Genomic DNA, 16,715 nt, shown 5'->3' with positions numbered 1-16,715 from the left:
GTGGTGTTTCCCTAGCACAGGAATATACATAAGCCCTAGCCAGGATTAACATGGGGGTCCTCTGCACATCCAGCTTCCTAGATAGCATGTCTTTGAACCAAAGACAAATGAGAGACTCCTTTCTTAATTGTGATGTAATTGATTGTCCTGATGAGATGTTATTGACCCATTTTTGAGCTACAGTCCAGTCTCTGAAGATGATATGATTAAGGCCTTAAAATCTTAAAACTATACTCTAGGCTCTTGGTCTTCAGACTAGTTCTGATGTTCGGTAATAACTCTGTAATAAGCTTTATGATAATAAAATTTTTTCACATTTCTTTTAAAATATCAATAATAGTCACATATTATGTTTCTCTACAAGCAGAAATGAAGAATATTGAACCTTTACGAAAAGATAAAGGTTATTTGATACATGTTGGTGGTCTCTGCCCTTCAGTATCTGAGGTATGCCAGGACTTATTTTCTGAGTTTCATTTTAAAATCTATTAATTGTTCATATTTTGATTATTTTTTGTTTTTTCTACCTTTCACAAACTTTTATTTTTCTTTCAGGCTGATTTAAGGTCTCATTTCCAGAAATACCAAGTTTCTGAAATTTCAATTTACGATTCTTCTACTAATTATAGGTAGGTTTCCCAAATTCAGTAAGGTGCATTTACTGGGTGTGTGCTGTGTGCCAGGGGTTGTGTCGTGGACACCAGCCACAGTGGCGGTAAAGTCAAGGGCCATTTCGCAGAGCTTTTGTGATCCTGGAAGTATTACTTGATGTGAAATATTCTTTTAGTATTTGTTGAATCCTTTTTTTAAAAAAATTTTGCTTTTTTATTACTTGAAGTATTATACATTCTGTGTGGAAATTTAGAAAACACATTTTAAAAGAAAAACAGAGGAACTTATAACAATATAGCCATAGTTCTGTCTTTTGAAAACAACTCCTTTTCAGATTTGGTGTATGTCCTTCCATTGACATATCTAGGGCTGGTGATTTCAGAAGGATGACTCTTGCCTAACTTTCTCAATCAGATGGTTAAAATTCTGGTTAGATTTTCCAACTTCTTTTTTGGTCCTGTTATTTTTCCACGACAAGGTCCTGTGGACATTATCTTACTTTGCCAAATGTTTTTAAAATTAGCCTTTCACATTGAAGCCTTTGATCCACCTTGAGGTTATGTTTTGTGTATAGAGATTAATTTTAATTTTTTTAGAATAGATAACCAATTGTCCTAAGACTACTAATCTGTGTTACTCTGTCATAGAGCAACTTTGCAAATGTTTTACATCAAATTTTAATATAAATTAAATAGAAGAGCATAAGAAATGCTGTCTTTTACTTCCCATCTTTGTTTCTTTTTTAAAGACTGTATTTATTTATTTGATAGAGTACAAGCAAGGGGAGCGGCAGGGAGAGGGAGAAGCAGGCCCCCCACTGAATAAGGAGCCCGATGCGACATGGGGCTTGATCCCAGGACTCTGGGATCATGACCTGAGCCGAAGGCAGACGCTTCACCCACTGAGCCACCCAGGCACCCCTAATTTGCTTTTTTTTTTTTTTTAGGATTTTGTTTATTTATTTTAGAGAGAACAGGAGTGGGGTGGGGGGGCAGAGGGAGAAGGAGAAACAGGCTCCTCACTGAGCAGGGAACCCCATGCAGGGCTCGATCGCAGGACCCTGAGATCATGACCTAAGCCAAAAGCAGATGCTTAACCAACTGAGCCACCAGGCTCCCCTAATTTCTTTTTATTTAGTTATTCTAAATGAATATTCTTCCTAATCCCAAGGTAAGTATATTGACCTTTTTATTTTTAAGGGCAACTATTCTTGTAAAAGATATGTATGTATCCAGTAGTTATAAAGTGAAGTCTCAGGCAATTTAGTCATTAACAGCCCTTTGCTTTCTGCTTTTTATATGTTAGATATGCATCCCTTGCTTTTAAAAAAAACATTGATGCAAAGATGGCTGTGAAAGAAATGAATGGGATAGAAATAAATGGAAAATCAGTAAATGTGCGGCTTGTTAAAACTCCTGGAGAATATACATCACCACTTTCCTACAAAAATGGAAATAAAGTTACTTGGAATAATTTGGAGAGAAGCACCAACAAAGAAATCAGCTCAGTCTCCTCTATTTCAAGATTGCCCAGAACTAGGCCAAGGCAGCTGGGATCTGAGCAAGACAGTGAGTTTTTTCCTTTTGACCAGAAGGTTAGTTTTCTTGATGGATCCCTTCAGTGGTCTTTGTATAGGCCATACTGCAGTAAGTAGCTTTGTAGAACAAGTAACTCCAAAATCAGGGAGCTTGAAGTGGAAATGAGAATGTTAATCTGTATCCTTTTTAACCTTGGATCCACCCTAACTTGTTTTTTTTACAACTCCAGTTGCTCCTGGAGGAGTGGGGGATGTAGATCTTCGTAGGTCTGGCTATAGATTATTTCTCTTTATCTTTAACTAGACTCTTTGCCAGTGCTTTGCAGTCTTTTTTGTACCTATTCGTGGATAGTATTCCTGTGTAAGTAGTTAATTACTCTCTCATCCTTTCTCACAGTTAATCTTGGCTCATAATTATTAAAACCATAAAATATAGTCATTTTATTATATACATGCCCTCAATTTTACCTCATCAGGGTTTTAAACACTACATGGAAAATGATGAGGTTGCCCCTTTTACTCTCATCTCTCCGCTGCTCAGCAGTGTGCCTGGGGTCCTATAGGAGTTCCACAGATTTTTTTTTAATTTTATTTTATTTTTTTAAGATTTTTTTTTAATTTGAGAGAGAGAGTGAGAGAGAGAGCACAAGAGGGGGTAGGGTCAGAGGGAGGAGCAGACTCGCCGCTGAGCAGGGAGCCCGACGCAGGACTCGATCCTGGGACTCCAGGATCATGACCCGAGCTGAAGGCAGTCGCTTAACTGAGTCACCCAGGTGCCCTGGAGTTCCACAGATTTTTTAAAAAATTTACATAGAGTAAAATTCACTCCTTTTGGTATTTTCAAGTTTAGGCACATTGACGTGTAACCACCACCACAATCAAGATACAGAACAGTTCCTTCATTCCAGAACATTGTCTTATACTCTGCTATTTTCCTGTTCTTATGATTTTACCTTTTCCAGAATGTCATAGTAATGAATATTATGTAACATTATTAGCCTGACATCTTAGCTTAATGCATTTGAGACTGATCCATATTGCTGTGTGTATAGCATTTCATTCCGGTTTATATTTTGGCCATTTTTATTAGGTTGTTTACTTTTTTAAGGTTTTCATTTAAATTCCAGTTAGTTAACATACAGTACATTAGTTTCAGGGGCACAATATGGTAATTCAACACTTCTTAAATCAACTGGTGCTCCTCACAACAAATGTACTCCTTAATCCCCATCCCCTGTTTAACCCATCCCCCCACCCACCTCCTTTCTGGTAGCCATCACTTTGTTCTCTATAGTTGAGTCTGTTAGTTTATCTCTCTCCCTTTTTCCCCCTTTGCTCATTTTTTTTCTTAAATTCCACATATGAGTGAAATCATACGGTATTAGTGTCTTTCTCTGACCATCTTATTTCACTTAGCATAATACACTCTATTCATGTCATTGCAAATAGCAAGATTCCATTCTTTTTTATGGCTGAGTAATATTCCATTGTATATGTATACCACATCTTCTTTTTCCATTCATCAATCACAAAAAATGAGCAATCTGATTAAAAAATGAGCAGAAGACATGAATAAACATTTTTCCAAAGAAGACATACAGATAGCCAACAGACACATGAAGAGATGCCTAACATCATTTATCATCACGGAAATGCAAATCACAACCATGATAAGATACCACCTCACACTAGTCAGAATGGCTAAAATCAACAACACAAGAAACAACAGCTGTTGGCGAGGATGTGGCAAAAGGGGAACCCTCCTACACTGTTGGTGGGAATGCAAGCTGATGCAGCCACTCTGGAAAACAGTATGGAGGGTCCTCAAAAAGTTAAAAACACAACTACCCTGCAATTCAGCAATTGTACTACTGGGTATTTACCCAAAGATACAAAAACACTAATTCAAAGGGATACATGGACCCCGATTTTTATGGCAGCATTATTTACAATAGCCAAATTATGGCAACCACCCAAGTGTCCTTTGATGAATTGTTGTTTATCTTATTATTGAGTTTTGAGAGGTTTTTTATGTTCTGAATACAAACTTTTTATAAGATACATATATATGACTTCGGAATACTTTTTCTAACCTGTACTTAGTCTTTTCCTTCTTTTAATACTGTCTTAAAGGAGTTTTTAATTTTGATGAAATACAGTTTATCAGTTTTTTTCTTTTTTAACTTGTGCTTTTAGTGTTGTATCTAAGAAATCTTTGCAAAACCCATGGTCACAAAGATTTTGAGTTGATTTTTATTTAATACATGAGGTATTATCACCTTTCTTTTCTCAGCTTCTCAACATTTATTCATTACATTCATTTATTTAGAGAATATTTATTGTCTACCATGAGAGGCAGAACCTGGCTCCGCTACCTACTTATTATGTGACTGGGCAAGTTACCTAATCTATGTGTCTGAGCTTCCTTATCTTAAAATGGGAATAATAGTTCCTGCTTCACAAATGTTGTTAGGTTTAAATGAATTTAATACAGAAAAGTCCTTAGAACAGTGCCGGGCACAGAAAATGCACTCAGTCAATAGTAGCTGTTACTGTTGTTGAGCAGTAATTTGGCTCTTTCTTGGAAATCTCATCCTTTCTGTGGTTTTAACTATCACTTAAACTGTTGTATCCCAAACTTTTATTTATTCAGCAGTTATTACATACCAACTATATACATAAAGATTCTAGGCACTGGGAAAGCAGCAAAGAACAAAACAGACCAAAAAATATGTGTTCGTGTATAGCTTAAATCTAGTGAAGCAAGGCAATAAGCAATTAAGTAAAATAGGTAATGTTCTGATGGGATAGATATAATATTTTATGTATTTTGCCCTGTCTTTTCATCTAGACTTTAAAGTCTCAGCTCTTCATTTAGTTTGAATCTTTATGAGATATATAGTGGTTTCATGCAATTTATAGCCTACTTGAATGGTTTTAATTAATCATTTTAATTTTGTCTGTTCGATTGGATTGTAAGATTCATAGGTGGAGGAGTTTCTAATTTATATGACTAGTTTTCCTTCCATAGTATGTGGTCCAATTCTGGACATACAGTCTGTGATGATTACATATTTAGTAAATGTAGAATATTTATAATTAACTATGTAAAGCAGCCTTTCCCTGTCAGGTTAGGTAAGAGAACTAAGCCTCCATGCCATAAGCCTAAGATATCCACTGTATGTAGTGAATTATACTCCCTCCTGCACTGAGAATGGAATTAATTATGTCCTATCTTTGGGGAAATTGAGAAAATAGTTAACATCTGTGTTCTGTGGTTCAGATGAGGAATCCCAGTTGAGAAAGGCTGATGTAGACATAACTTCAAATATTTTGTCGCTATTAGAAAACATGTGTGACTTTTTTTTAAATACATGGCTCTGAACATGGCTCAAGTAAATCTACTTGGTATAAATAATCCCAAATCAAAGCAAATTTCTTAGGAATATTTATTTTACCATTTGTAATTTTAAATTTTAATTAAATAAGCTAAAGTGTCTGTGTAATGGTCACTGATTTTAAGAAAATTTTAAAATGTTTATTTAGGGTGTCAAGAAGAATTGTAAACAGATTGAATCTACTAAATTATTACCTGATACACCTATTCAATTCATACCTCCAAATACATTGAATCTGCGTAGCTTTACCAAAATCATGAAGAGACTGACTGAACTACATCCAGAAGTTCACAGGTAATGACTACAATTCTATTTAAAGTGGTTTTAATATTTTTATGTAAAAATATAGTTCAATGTGATAACTTACCCATATTTAGAATGTGTTACTTTCCAAAGCACCTTTGGAAAGACAGGTGCTTATGTGTGTTTTCCTTTTGCATAGAGACCATATTATAGATGCTCTTCAGGAAGTAAGAATAAATCATAAAGGTTTTCTGAATGGCTTATCTATTAATACTATTGTGGAAATGACTTCATCTGTCTTGAAAAATTCTGCTTCCAGTTAGGAATGAAAGAAGTAACAAGAGGTAAATCAAGTATATCTTTTATATTTAAATATTACTTAAAATTTTTAAGTTCTTGATTTTTTTCAAATAAAAAATAGTATTAAATTTAAAGTAATAAAATAAGGATATTATAAAATTAAAAGGCAAACATACTGTATTAACTACTAATGCAAAACCAGTTACCCAAGCGCAATTGCTCAAACAACCTTCATCATCTCCTAGTTTGCAGGTCAGGATTCAGGAGTGGCTTAGCTGGGTGGTTTTCACTTAGGAACTCTTGCAGTGTTGCAGTCAAGATGTTGCTTGGGCTGCAGTCATCAGGAGGCTTGACTGAGACTGGAGGATGTGCTGCTGAGATGGCTCATTCACAGGGGTGTTGGCCACATGGGCCTCACCACATGGACCTCTTGTTGGGGCTGCTTAAGTGTCTTTACATTGTGGCAACTGGCTTCTCTAGAGAGAGAGCAAGATGGAAGCTGCAGTGGCTTTGTGACCTAGGCATACTCCATGGTTTCTGTCACATTTTAGAAGTGAGTCACTGTATGTATTCCACACTCAAGGGGAAGGGAATTAAGCTCCCCCTCTTGAAGAAAAGTGAATCAAAGAATTTGTGTATGTGTTTTAATTACATGCACAAACGTGGGATTCTTTGTTATAAAATAGTGAATGGGGATTTGTTTGCAGTTATAGCTGTCTAGGTGATTAAAGCCAACTTGCTATAGAGAACAGCTAGAAAAGCTGAATAAATGTAAAGAATGTCTGTTTAAACAAGGCACTGGGGAGCTATTGCTGTGATCATGAATTAGTGGGCCAGGGTACAGAGATGAGCCTCAGGAAAATTTGCCCAATGTTTGGGACATATTTCCCCTGGCATTATTTGCAAAGGGGTAGAGCTCGTTTAAGGGACCCTTCTGATAACATTGAAGCCAGGGAGATGGGGCCTTGGTGAACTCTCAGCAGTGGGTTGGAACCCCAGCAGGTTGTACTGCAGTAGTAACTATGAACCAGAAATAGTTCTTCAGAGAGACTGTAACTCAGCTTCAGAATTTATTCCCTGAGTTGAGTGAAATGATATGGGGTTATTTCTGACATGCGCCTAGCAGAAATGAAGATAAGAATTCTCTGGAACAAAGTAATGTCATTTTAGGCTTCAAATTATTTCTGCCAACAATTTTGTGTATACTAGTTATTTTGTAAATAAGAGTGCACAATCCAAAATAACTAATAAATGAAATAATTAGTTCCTATTAAATATTACCTATTCTAGGTAATAGAAACTAGCCACAGGGACTCCAGATATTTAAGTTATCAGACACACTTAAAGAATATATGCTTATATGTGATAGACTGTTTGCAAAAATGGCCATGATTATTCTCTTCCCTGCATTCGTGACCCTTTGCAATGTGACTTTGAAGCTCCTTTCATCAAGATGTGGAATCTGTTTTCCCACCCACTTGAATCTAGACTAGCCTTTTGACTTACTTTGACAAGTTGTGCCTTTTCCAAGCCTAGTCTTCAAGAGGACTAGATTACTCTGCTCTCTCTTGGAAATTTGCTGCAGCCATGTGAAAAAGCCCAGAGTGTTAGAGAACAAAAGATTACGTGGAGGATAGCCAAGGCATTCCAGCCTGTAGCCAGCTGCTCCTGAACATGTGACAGAATCTGGCATAGATCAGGAGATCACCCCCCCTCCCGCCCCCCGCCCCCACCCCGCCGCTGCCTCCCGCCAGCCTCGCAGCTGTCCATAGATAGAGGCATGAGCAAGCCCAACCGAGATGCAAAAAATCCTTCACCTGAGTCCAGCCCATTGCTAAATGGGCAGAATTATAAGCTTAAATAGTCGTTTTAAGCTACTAAGTTTTGAAGGTGATTTACTGCACAGCAAAAGCTAACTGATTCAGATGTATTATATTCAGGGTGACAAAAGACAAGATTGAGAATTTCAATATAGAACTGAAAATATTTTAAAAATGGAAATTCCACTAATGAAAAAAGAAAAATTTAAATTAATAACTCAGTTAATAGGTTCTATAGCATATTAGACAGTTGAAGTGAGAATTAGGCTAGGAAAAAAAAAAGAAAGGTTAGAAGAAACTGTGGAATGAAGCACAGAGAGAGAAAAGGGTACAAAACCTGAGAGAGACAGAGTGAGGCAGTCTAGGGATGTAACTGAGTTTTAACAAAAAGAAGGGAGAGAAAAAAGAATAGACAAAATTTTTGGAAAAAAATGGCTGAAATATTTTTTAAATGATGAAAAACATCATGTTATAAATTCAGTACAACCCTTTCAAATCTCAGAATTGAAAAAGAAAGAGATATCAGTATATCGAGAAAAAAACAAAGCTAAAATCTATAAAGCAGCCAGAGGAAAAAAAATTTACTTCAAGAGTACAATTAGATTGACATCTGATTCTTTACAGAAGCCATCAAATAATTCTACAAACTTTGAGTTCTATACTCAAAAAAAGAACCTTCAGGAATAAATGTGAAATAAATATATCTTTACTCAAAACTAAGATAATTTATTACTTAGAAGAAGACTCACTTATAGTAAAGAGAATACTAAAGAGTGTTCTCTAGGAAGAAGGAAAGTGGTTTTAGATGAAAAGTCAGATGCGGGAGAAGTGAAGATTAAAATGTGGTATATATCAATTAGTATTGACTATATAAAACAAGAATAGTGGTATTTTACAGGTCCAATAAAAAATATATGACAATAGTAGTGTCTAAGTTGAAAGGAGATTAGGTACTTATTATTCTAAACGCCTTGTAGGTTGGGAAGAGGGTAAAATGTACTGTTGGGGGTCCCCAGTAACTACCTCCCCCCAGGCTCAGTGATTCACTTGGAAAACTCACATGACGCAGTATATGGTTGTACTGATGGCTTTAATGTATGACAACACAATGATACAAAGCAAAATCAACAAAGGGAAAAGCCACATACGGTGCTGTCTAGAGGGGCCCAGGCATAGGCTTCCAAGAGTCCTTTCCCAGTGGAGTCACACAAGGCATGCTTGTTTCCTCCAGTAATGAATTATGACAACACATATGAAATGTTGTATATCAAGAAAGCTCATTAGAGAATCAGTGCTCAATATTTTTATTGGGGCCTGGTCACATAGGAACCACTGCCTAGCACATACCAAAGTTCCAGACTCTAAGAAGGAAAGCAACTGTTTGGTATAAACCACATTGTTCATACAGTTTTGGTACAGTGAGCCACTCTTCAGGGATTGGTGGAAACCCTTCCAAAATCCACGTTCCTAGACTCTAGCCAAGGGCCAGCCTTGCGAGCAAGTCTTCATAGGGAGAGCAGTCCCGATCCTGCTGTGTTAACTTTCCTTTTACACATATGCCAGTTGATGCCAGACTCTGATAATACGTAAAGGATGCATGTTGTAATCTTTGGGGTATCACTAAAAGAATAATTTTTAAAAGCGTACACAAAATGAAGTTGGAACCTTACCTTATACCATGTACAAAAACTAATTCAAAATGGATCAAAGACCTAAACATAAGAGTTAAAACTATAAAACTCTTAGAAGAAAACAGAGGAAAAGCTTCACAACCCTGGATTTGGCAATGATTTCTTGGATATGAAAAGATAAATTAGACTTCTTCAAAATTTAAAATGTGCATCAAAGGATACTCTCAACAGAAGCAGCCCACAGAATGAGAGAAAGTACTTGTAAATCATTTATCTGATAAGGGTCACTATCCAAAACATATAAAGAATATCTACAACCCAACCATAATTTTTATTTTATTTTTTTAAAGATTTTATTTATTTATTTGAGAGAGAGAGAATGAGAGATAGCACGAGAGGGAAGAGGGTCAGAGGGAGAAGCAGACTCCCTGCTGAGCAGGTAACCCGATGTGGGCCTCGATCCCGGGACTCCAGGATCATGACCTGAGCCGAAGGCAGTCGCTTAACCAACTGAGCCATCCAGGCGCCCCATAATTTTTAAATGGGCGAAGGATTTGAATAGACATTCCTTCAAAGAAGATATGCAAATGGCCAGTAAGCACATGAAAATATGCTCATTATCACTAGTCATTAGGAAAATGCTGTCAAGACCACAACGACACAGCACTTCACATCCACAGGATGGCTATTACCAATAAAACAAAACAAAACAAAACAAAAAACCTCAAACAGAAAATGACAAATGTTGGTGAGGATGGGGAAAATTAGAAATTTTGTGCGTTGCTGGTTGGGAATAGTGCAGCCACTGTGGAAAATGGTATGACAGTTCCTCAAAACGCTAAACTTAGAATTAGCATATGATCCAGCAATTCCACTTCTGGGTAACTGGAAGAACTGAAAGCAGGGACACAAACAGTTAATTTGTACACCCGTGTTCAAAGTACCACTATTCATAAGAACTAAAAAGGTGAGAGCAACCCAAAGAGCCATCAGTGGATGAAGAGAAAACATGAGATATATACATACAATGGAATACTATTCAGCCTTGAAAGAAATGAAATTCTGACCCATAGTGCAACATGGATGAGCCCTGAAGTCTGAGATAAGTGAAGCAAGCCAGTCACAAAGGGACAAATACTGTGTGATGCCACTTACACAAGGTACTTGGTTGGAGTAGTCAAATTCATAGAGAAAGTAGAATTGGTGTTGTCAGGGGCTGGTGGAGGGGAGAATGGTGTTGCTGTTTAAACTCTTAGGAAGATGAAAAGGTTCTGGAGATCAACGGTGGGGATGATTGCAGAACAGTGTGAATATACTTAATGCCATAGAACTGTACACTCAAAAATGGTAGGTTTTATGTTACATATATTTTAACCACAATGTTTAAAAATTTGTCATTCCAATCCTAATATGGGGATATGGATTAATAAAAATGTTTTTTTAACCTACAAAAGTAGGTAATAGAGGAGAGTAAAAAGAACACATAGAATAGGCAGGACAAATATTTAGTAAGATGATGAAAACCCAGTTATATCAATAATTAAATATGAATGTGAATGAACAAAATATTCCTATGAAAGACTCAGATCGTCAGATTGGGTTTTTAAAAACCAACTATAGGGGCGCCTGGGTGGCGTTAAGTGTCTGCCTTCAGCTCAGGTCATGGTCCCAGGGTCCTGGGATTGAGCCCCGCATCGGGCTCCCTGCTCCGCGGGAAGCCTGCTTCTCCCTCTGCCACTTGCCCTGCTTGTGTTCCCTCTCTCGCTGTGTCTCTGTCAAATTAAATAAAATTAAATAAATAAATAAAAACCAACTATATAGTATCTCTAGAAACACATCTTAAAAACATTAGGATATCAAAAGATAAAAGGATGGAATAAAGAGCCATCCTATATTAACATTAGAGTAAACTCTAAAGCAGTAAAACTACTAAAGAAGAAATATTTAATTTACTAAGAATAAATAACAATTTGAAATTTGCATGCATCTAATAAAACACCTTAAAATATATAAAGGAACTATTTCCAGAACTATCAGGAGAAATTGGCAAGTTTACAATTATAATGGAAGAGTATAACATACCTCTCTGATAGAAGCAGCAAAAATAATCAGTAATGGTATAAATGATTTGAACAATCCAAATAACGAACTTGACTTATTGGACATTATATAGAATGTAAAGCACATCACAACTGCAAAGTCTCTTCAGGTCATCTGAAATGTTTACAAAGTTGGCCATATGCTATACCATAAAATAAGTCTCAATAAATACTAAAGGATTGAAAAAGAGTATGTTCTCTGGCTACAATTCAAATAACCTACAAATCAGCAGTGGAAAGATAAATAGGAAATCCCTCTGTTTGGAAATAAATGTCTAAATAACCAGTGAGTGGAAGAAGAAATCATATAAGGAAAACTAGAACATAGGTTTTAGTTAAAGGATGATAATGAAAATCCTCCACATCAAAAGCTAAGGGATGCTGGTAGAGCTTTGTAAACAAATGGATAGCCTTAAATTCCTATATCATAAAAATGATACAAAATTAATGAGCAGAGTATATAACTCAAGAAGTTAGAAGAAAAAACAAAAGTAATAACCCAAAGGAAGTAAGTGTGAAAACTACTGAAATAACAAATATACAGTAAGGATCAACAAAGTTGATTCTTGAAGAGATATAATAAAGTTGATAGACCCCTGATGAAACTGATAAAGCAAAAAAGTGAAGACACAAACAAGGTAATATTTTTCACAAAGGAAATATCACCACAAATCTTAGGCATTGAAAAGGTGAGAGGACATTGTAAATGACTTTAACATATTCAAGTTCTTTATTAAATGGGCAACCTCCTAGGAAGATTCAACTTACAAAACAGACACTAGAAGGTATAGAAAATCTTACTAGTCTTGTATTTATTAAAGAAATTGAATCATAAATAAAACTCTTCCCACAAAATAAAATCCAGGCTCAGATGGCTATATTAATGAATTCCCCAAACATTTAAGGAAGAAGGAATATCAGTCTTAAGTTTTCGAGAGAAATCAGTATAGTTGTGACACCGAAACCAGACCAGTGACATCACAGGAATGGAAAATTATAGACCAATCTCATGAACGTGGATGCAAAAATTCTTTTGAAAGTATTAGCAGACTGAATCCAACAATTTGTAAAAAGAATAATACTTTATGGCCAAACTGACTTTATTTCAGGAATGATTCATTTAACATTTATTAGGTTGAAGACAGAAAGTTTATAAACCAACAAATTGAAAGGCCTAGGATCTCTTTGCCTACATAACCCTTTTTGCCATTAAAATCACATATATAATTTTTAAAAGTTATTTATGTTTAGAAAATTCAAATATTTCAAGAGGAACAAAATAAAAAATGAAGACTTTTCACCCTGTTCATCCCTTTCCTGACGTATTTTTGGTTCCTTGAGAGAAATAGAAAACTGTATTTAAGTAATGTGTGAATGTATAATCTTTAAACCAGAATATATATTCTTTAGTATTTATTAATATATAATACTTAACGAATTTATATACACTCAAGGAAGATTCATTAAAATTATATATTCTTTAAAAAAAAATAAAATAACATTTGAAACTCAATGTAATTTACCCTATGAAGAGAACAATGGAGAAAAATCACCTTTTTATTTCAGTAGATACAGAAGTAGATAAAATTCACCACCCACACATGATAAAATTCTGAACAAGCAAGATATAAAATGTCAAATCTTTTCTTCATGAGAAATCTCAGGGTCTTGAGATTTTATGTGCAAACTAACAATTTAACCTGCCATAATTTCATTAATGCTGGGAAAAGACCTGAGCCTCCTGGGACAGAGACAAAAGAGTCTTTTCCCACAGTGATAGCAGTAGCCAGAATATTATTTTCTTACCTCATTCCTCGAGCCTCAGTGCACCTAGGGCAACCCAGTGAGAGCCAGCAGACAACCACACACACATACAACGGGTTACATTACAGGAAGAACCCCATGCTGAGGGAACCCAAATATTTTATTACGGGCTGCAGGCAAACCCACCAGACCTTTGTCACGGAGGGAGACATCTGTATTATACTGGGCATGTTTGTCTTTAAAATAATGATTTTCATATTGTAGGTATTCATTAATAAACCAGTTTGTGAGTCTGCCTGTATGATACCAGCCAAGGTGCTTCCCAGTGAAGAAAGTAGATTTAATGTGTCACTTAAGTGATTTTTCTGTTCATTTCATTTTCTGTCATCATTTTTACCACAATGACATTCTGGTTTCCTCTGTAGAAACAGAATAGTTCTCTGTATGTATAATATCTAGTGGCCTGTTTCTGTTTTGATGTAGTAGTAGAGTTTAGTGATATGCTTAGTCAAAGGATAGAATTTAATGTAAAGGAGTATTTTTGATATTCATAAATATGAAAAATGAGTTTAATGACAATGATTGGTTTAATAGTAGAGTGTACTGATAAATAACTAGAGTAGTCCCCCCTTATCTTCAGGGGATAACTTCCAAGATCCCCAGTGGATGCCAGAAACCACAGATCATACCAGACCTTACATATATACTGTGCTTTTTTCTATACACACAAACCTGTGATAAAGTTTAATCTGCAAATTAGGCACGTAAGAAAGTAACAATGACTAATAAAACAGTTATAACAATATAGTGTAATAAAGGTCATGTGAATGTGGTGTTTCTCTCAAAATACACTGTCCCTAACCTTGTTGTGATGGTGTGAGATGGTAAAATGCCCCCGTGATAAGTGACGTCGGAGGTGACGTGGCATTAGGCTACCGCTGACCTTCTGGCAGTACTTCAGAAGGAGGGTGGTCTGTGCCTGCTCCTGGACCCCAGTTGACTGCCGTTGATGAAACCTCGGGAAGGAAGAGCGCAGAGAAGGGGGGACTTTTGTATCTACTTCTGTGGAACATTGGATTTAGCATAATCAGTATGTTTTATGGTTGATTTCTCCCTTCTTTTCTTGATCTATATAGAATTTCCTTGGAAAGCATGAGTTCCCTCCTCCAGAGAATGTTCTACAACACTTAGAAAATAATTGTGGTAATAACAAGATGCCATGATTAAATAGGCTAAATAAGTGGATTTAGCTGCGTATATGCTACTTTATAGCCTTCCCTTCACATCTAGCAGCTGTTGTTCCTACAATATTACCATCTTCTCTATATTAAAAATACAAGATAATTTTAATGTTTATAAACTTTATATTTCAAACTTGTTACTCAGAGACTTCAAGTTGCATATTTTGGATTAGAAAAAATGGTCATGTCTATTTTAAAAAATTTTTGTTAAATGGGTTTTTAAAAATAGTGACCAAGAGGTTTATTGTTTCAGAGTCCATTAAACGATCTCCATACATGAAAAATATAATTTACCTGAAGTTCGTACTTCCAGTTTTCAGTAATCTTTAAGACTTAACTGGATCACAGGATAACAGATAAACTGAATTTGAATTCATAGATACATAACATTTTGGAATGTGTATATTTTTAAGCTTCCAAGACAGTTTAAATTCATGCTCTGATACATTTAATGCATTTTTTACTTTAGTATAAAACATTTAAGTGCTCGCTTCGGCAGCACATATACTAAAACATTTAAATGTATTTTCCCTGTTTTCACTAGGAAGAGTGAACCCATGTGTGCTTTGGTAAAACACTTAAATAGTCACCATATTGCTTATTTTTGTTTTTTTGTAGTAAGTTCTATTAGGTTAAAGTGTAAATTGCAACAATTTTCAAAGCCTAATTTTATGTCCTATAAATTTCTTTGATGGATTACTTTTTTAAAGTAACATACTGTTTAAAGTTGCAGTTTTGCCAATATTAAGATGGACATTTAAATATCTATTTTCTTCAAATGTTCAAAAATGTTTAGAGCATTCAGTAGTTGGTATCATTTGATTAAAAGTTACTCATTTAACATATTTGATGTATTTGTATTTAATAAAGGCAGAATCTATAGTATCACTGTAAATTTAATACTTTCTGCAGGTTTGATGGCATTTTCCAGGTGTGAATGATCCTGTTTATGTGGAATACACATGGATGGGAAGGCTAACCATCAAACTACTGGATTTCAAAATTTTCCTCCTTTAAGGGATTTTTGGTTTTATTTCATATTAATTTATCTCCAGGTATTACCAGATCCACCCCAAATATTCTACCAGGAGTTGGGTTCCAGGATAAAAAAAAAAAAAATTAAAACAATTCTTAAATGAAACTTGAGAATCCTTGCTTTTAGCCATACATCAAATTAGTAGAATCCAAGATTGTGGAGATTTCTTCCCAAATGTTAAATCATATGGTTATTTATATTAAAAGGCTGCATTCAGAGTTAACATTGAATAAAGTTGAAACGTGGACTAGACATTATTTTCAACATGCTAGCAACAATAAGAAGCATACCTCTAAGTCATTGGTTTCCAAAAGGTTTTGAAGTAAAATCGCTTTTTAGAATACAGACTGCATTCAATTTGGGGAAAATATAGAAGTTACTGCAAGTTACTGCATTCAATTTGGGGAAAATATAGAAAGGATCATTTGATATTATAATTTTCAGGTTTCTTAAATAAAAATATCCTGTTAAAAAACTAAAGGTAAAGCTCAAATAACTTTTATAGATCAAAAAGTTATGACCAGTAAATTGAGTACTGTTATGAAGCTTCCCAAGTTCACTCTAACAACTGGAGTAATTGGTGAATCTCTTGGAACTCAAGTAAAAAGTCAATACTTAGCTTCCTCTAAAATCTCTAATTTGACATTAATTATGTAAAACTCTGGTAGAATTCTAAAGACTGAACAAATTATCCAAGTTTTCAAATATTTTGAACTAGCAAAGTTTCAGATAATTTTAACATATATTATTGCTCAGAATCACTTTTCTTTCACACTGTATTATTGGGACAACCAAGAACATTTTAGCTATATCAGCTAGAATATACAAATAATTACGTGTGTAACTGAGCAGCCCAGTATAATCAGTAGTTTCTTTTTAAAGGAATAGTTCTCCAGCCAGTGCTCTGTGTATATCAACTTTACTGCTTTTTCACTGTTATCATTGTTACTTATTATCGGGTATTTACCTCCACATAAAATGTTTAATAAGTGTCACCTCTTCTCGTCAGCAGAGTAATGACCTCCAGCTGGCCC

At 35.3% G+C, this 16,715-nt stretch overlaps 1 protein-coding gene across 9 annotated transcripts in view; it reads left to right on the top strand.

The window, feature by feature from the left end:
* The window catches only part of RBM44 (RNA binding motif protein 44), a 38,197-nt gene extending 22,275 nt beyond the window's left edge, over window positions 1-15,922 (top strand). For 7 of the 9 annotated variants that reach the window (XM_073876572.1, XM_073876591.1, XM_073876557.1 and 4 more), the window contains 6 exons: window positions 368-447; window positions 556-629; window positions 1,918-2,206; window positions 5,696-5,841; window positions 5,990-6,134; window positions 14,541-15,513. In XM_073876572.1, coding sequence (XP_073732673.1) covers window positions 368-447; window positions 556-629; window positions 1,918-2,206; window positions 5,696-5,841; window positions 5,990-6,113 — 713 coding nt within the window. In that variant the 3' untranslated portion in view covers window positions 6,114-6,134; window positions 14,541-15,513. Of the gene's footprint in view, window positions 1-367; window positions 448-555; window positions 630-1,917; window positions 2,207-5,695; window positions 5,842-5,989; window positions 6,135-14,540; window positions 15,514-15,557 lie in introns of those variants that run through there. The other 2 variants (XM_073876584.1, XM_073876602.1) reach the window with 2 other exon arrangements.
* Window positions 15,923-16,715: the final 793 nt, after the last annotated feature.

Source organism: Callorhinus ursinus, unplaced genomic scaffold, assembly GCF_003265705.2.
Source record: "Callorhinus ursinus isolate GAN/ISIS: 27379988/994484 unplaced genomic scaffold, GSC_fseal_2.0 scaffold2, whole genome shotgun sequence".
NCBI lineage: Eukaryota > Metazoa > Chordata > Mammalia > Carnivora > Otariidae > Callorhinus > Callorhinus ursinus.
The sequence above is the reverse complement of the archived record's forward strand: the minus strand, read 5'-3'. Positions and strand labels throughout refer to the sequence as shown.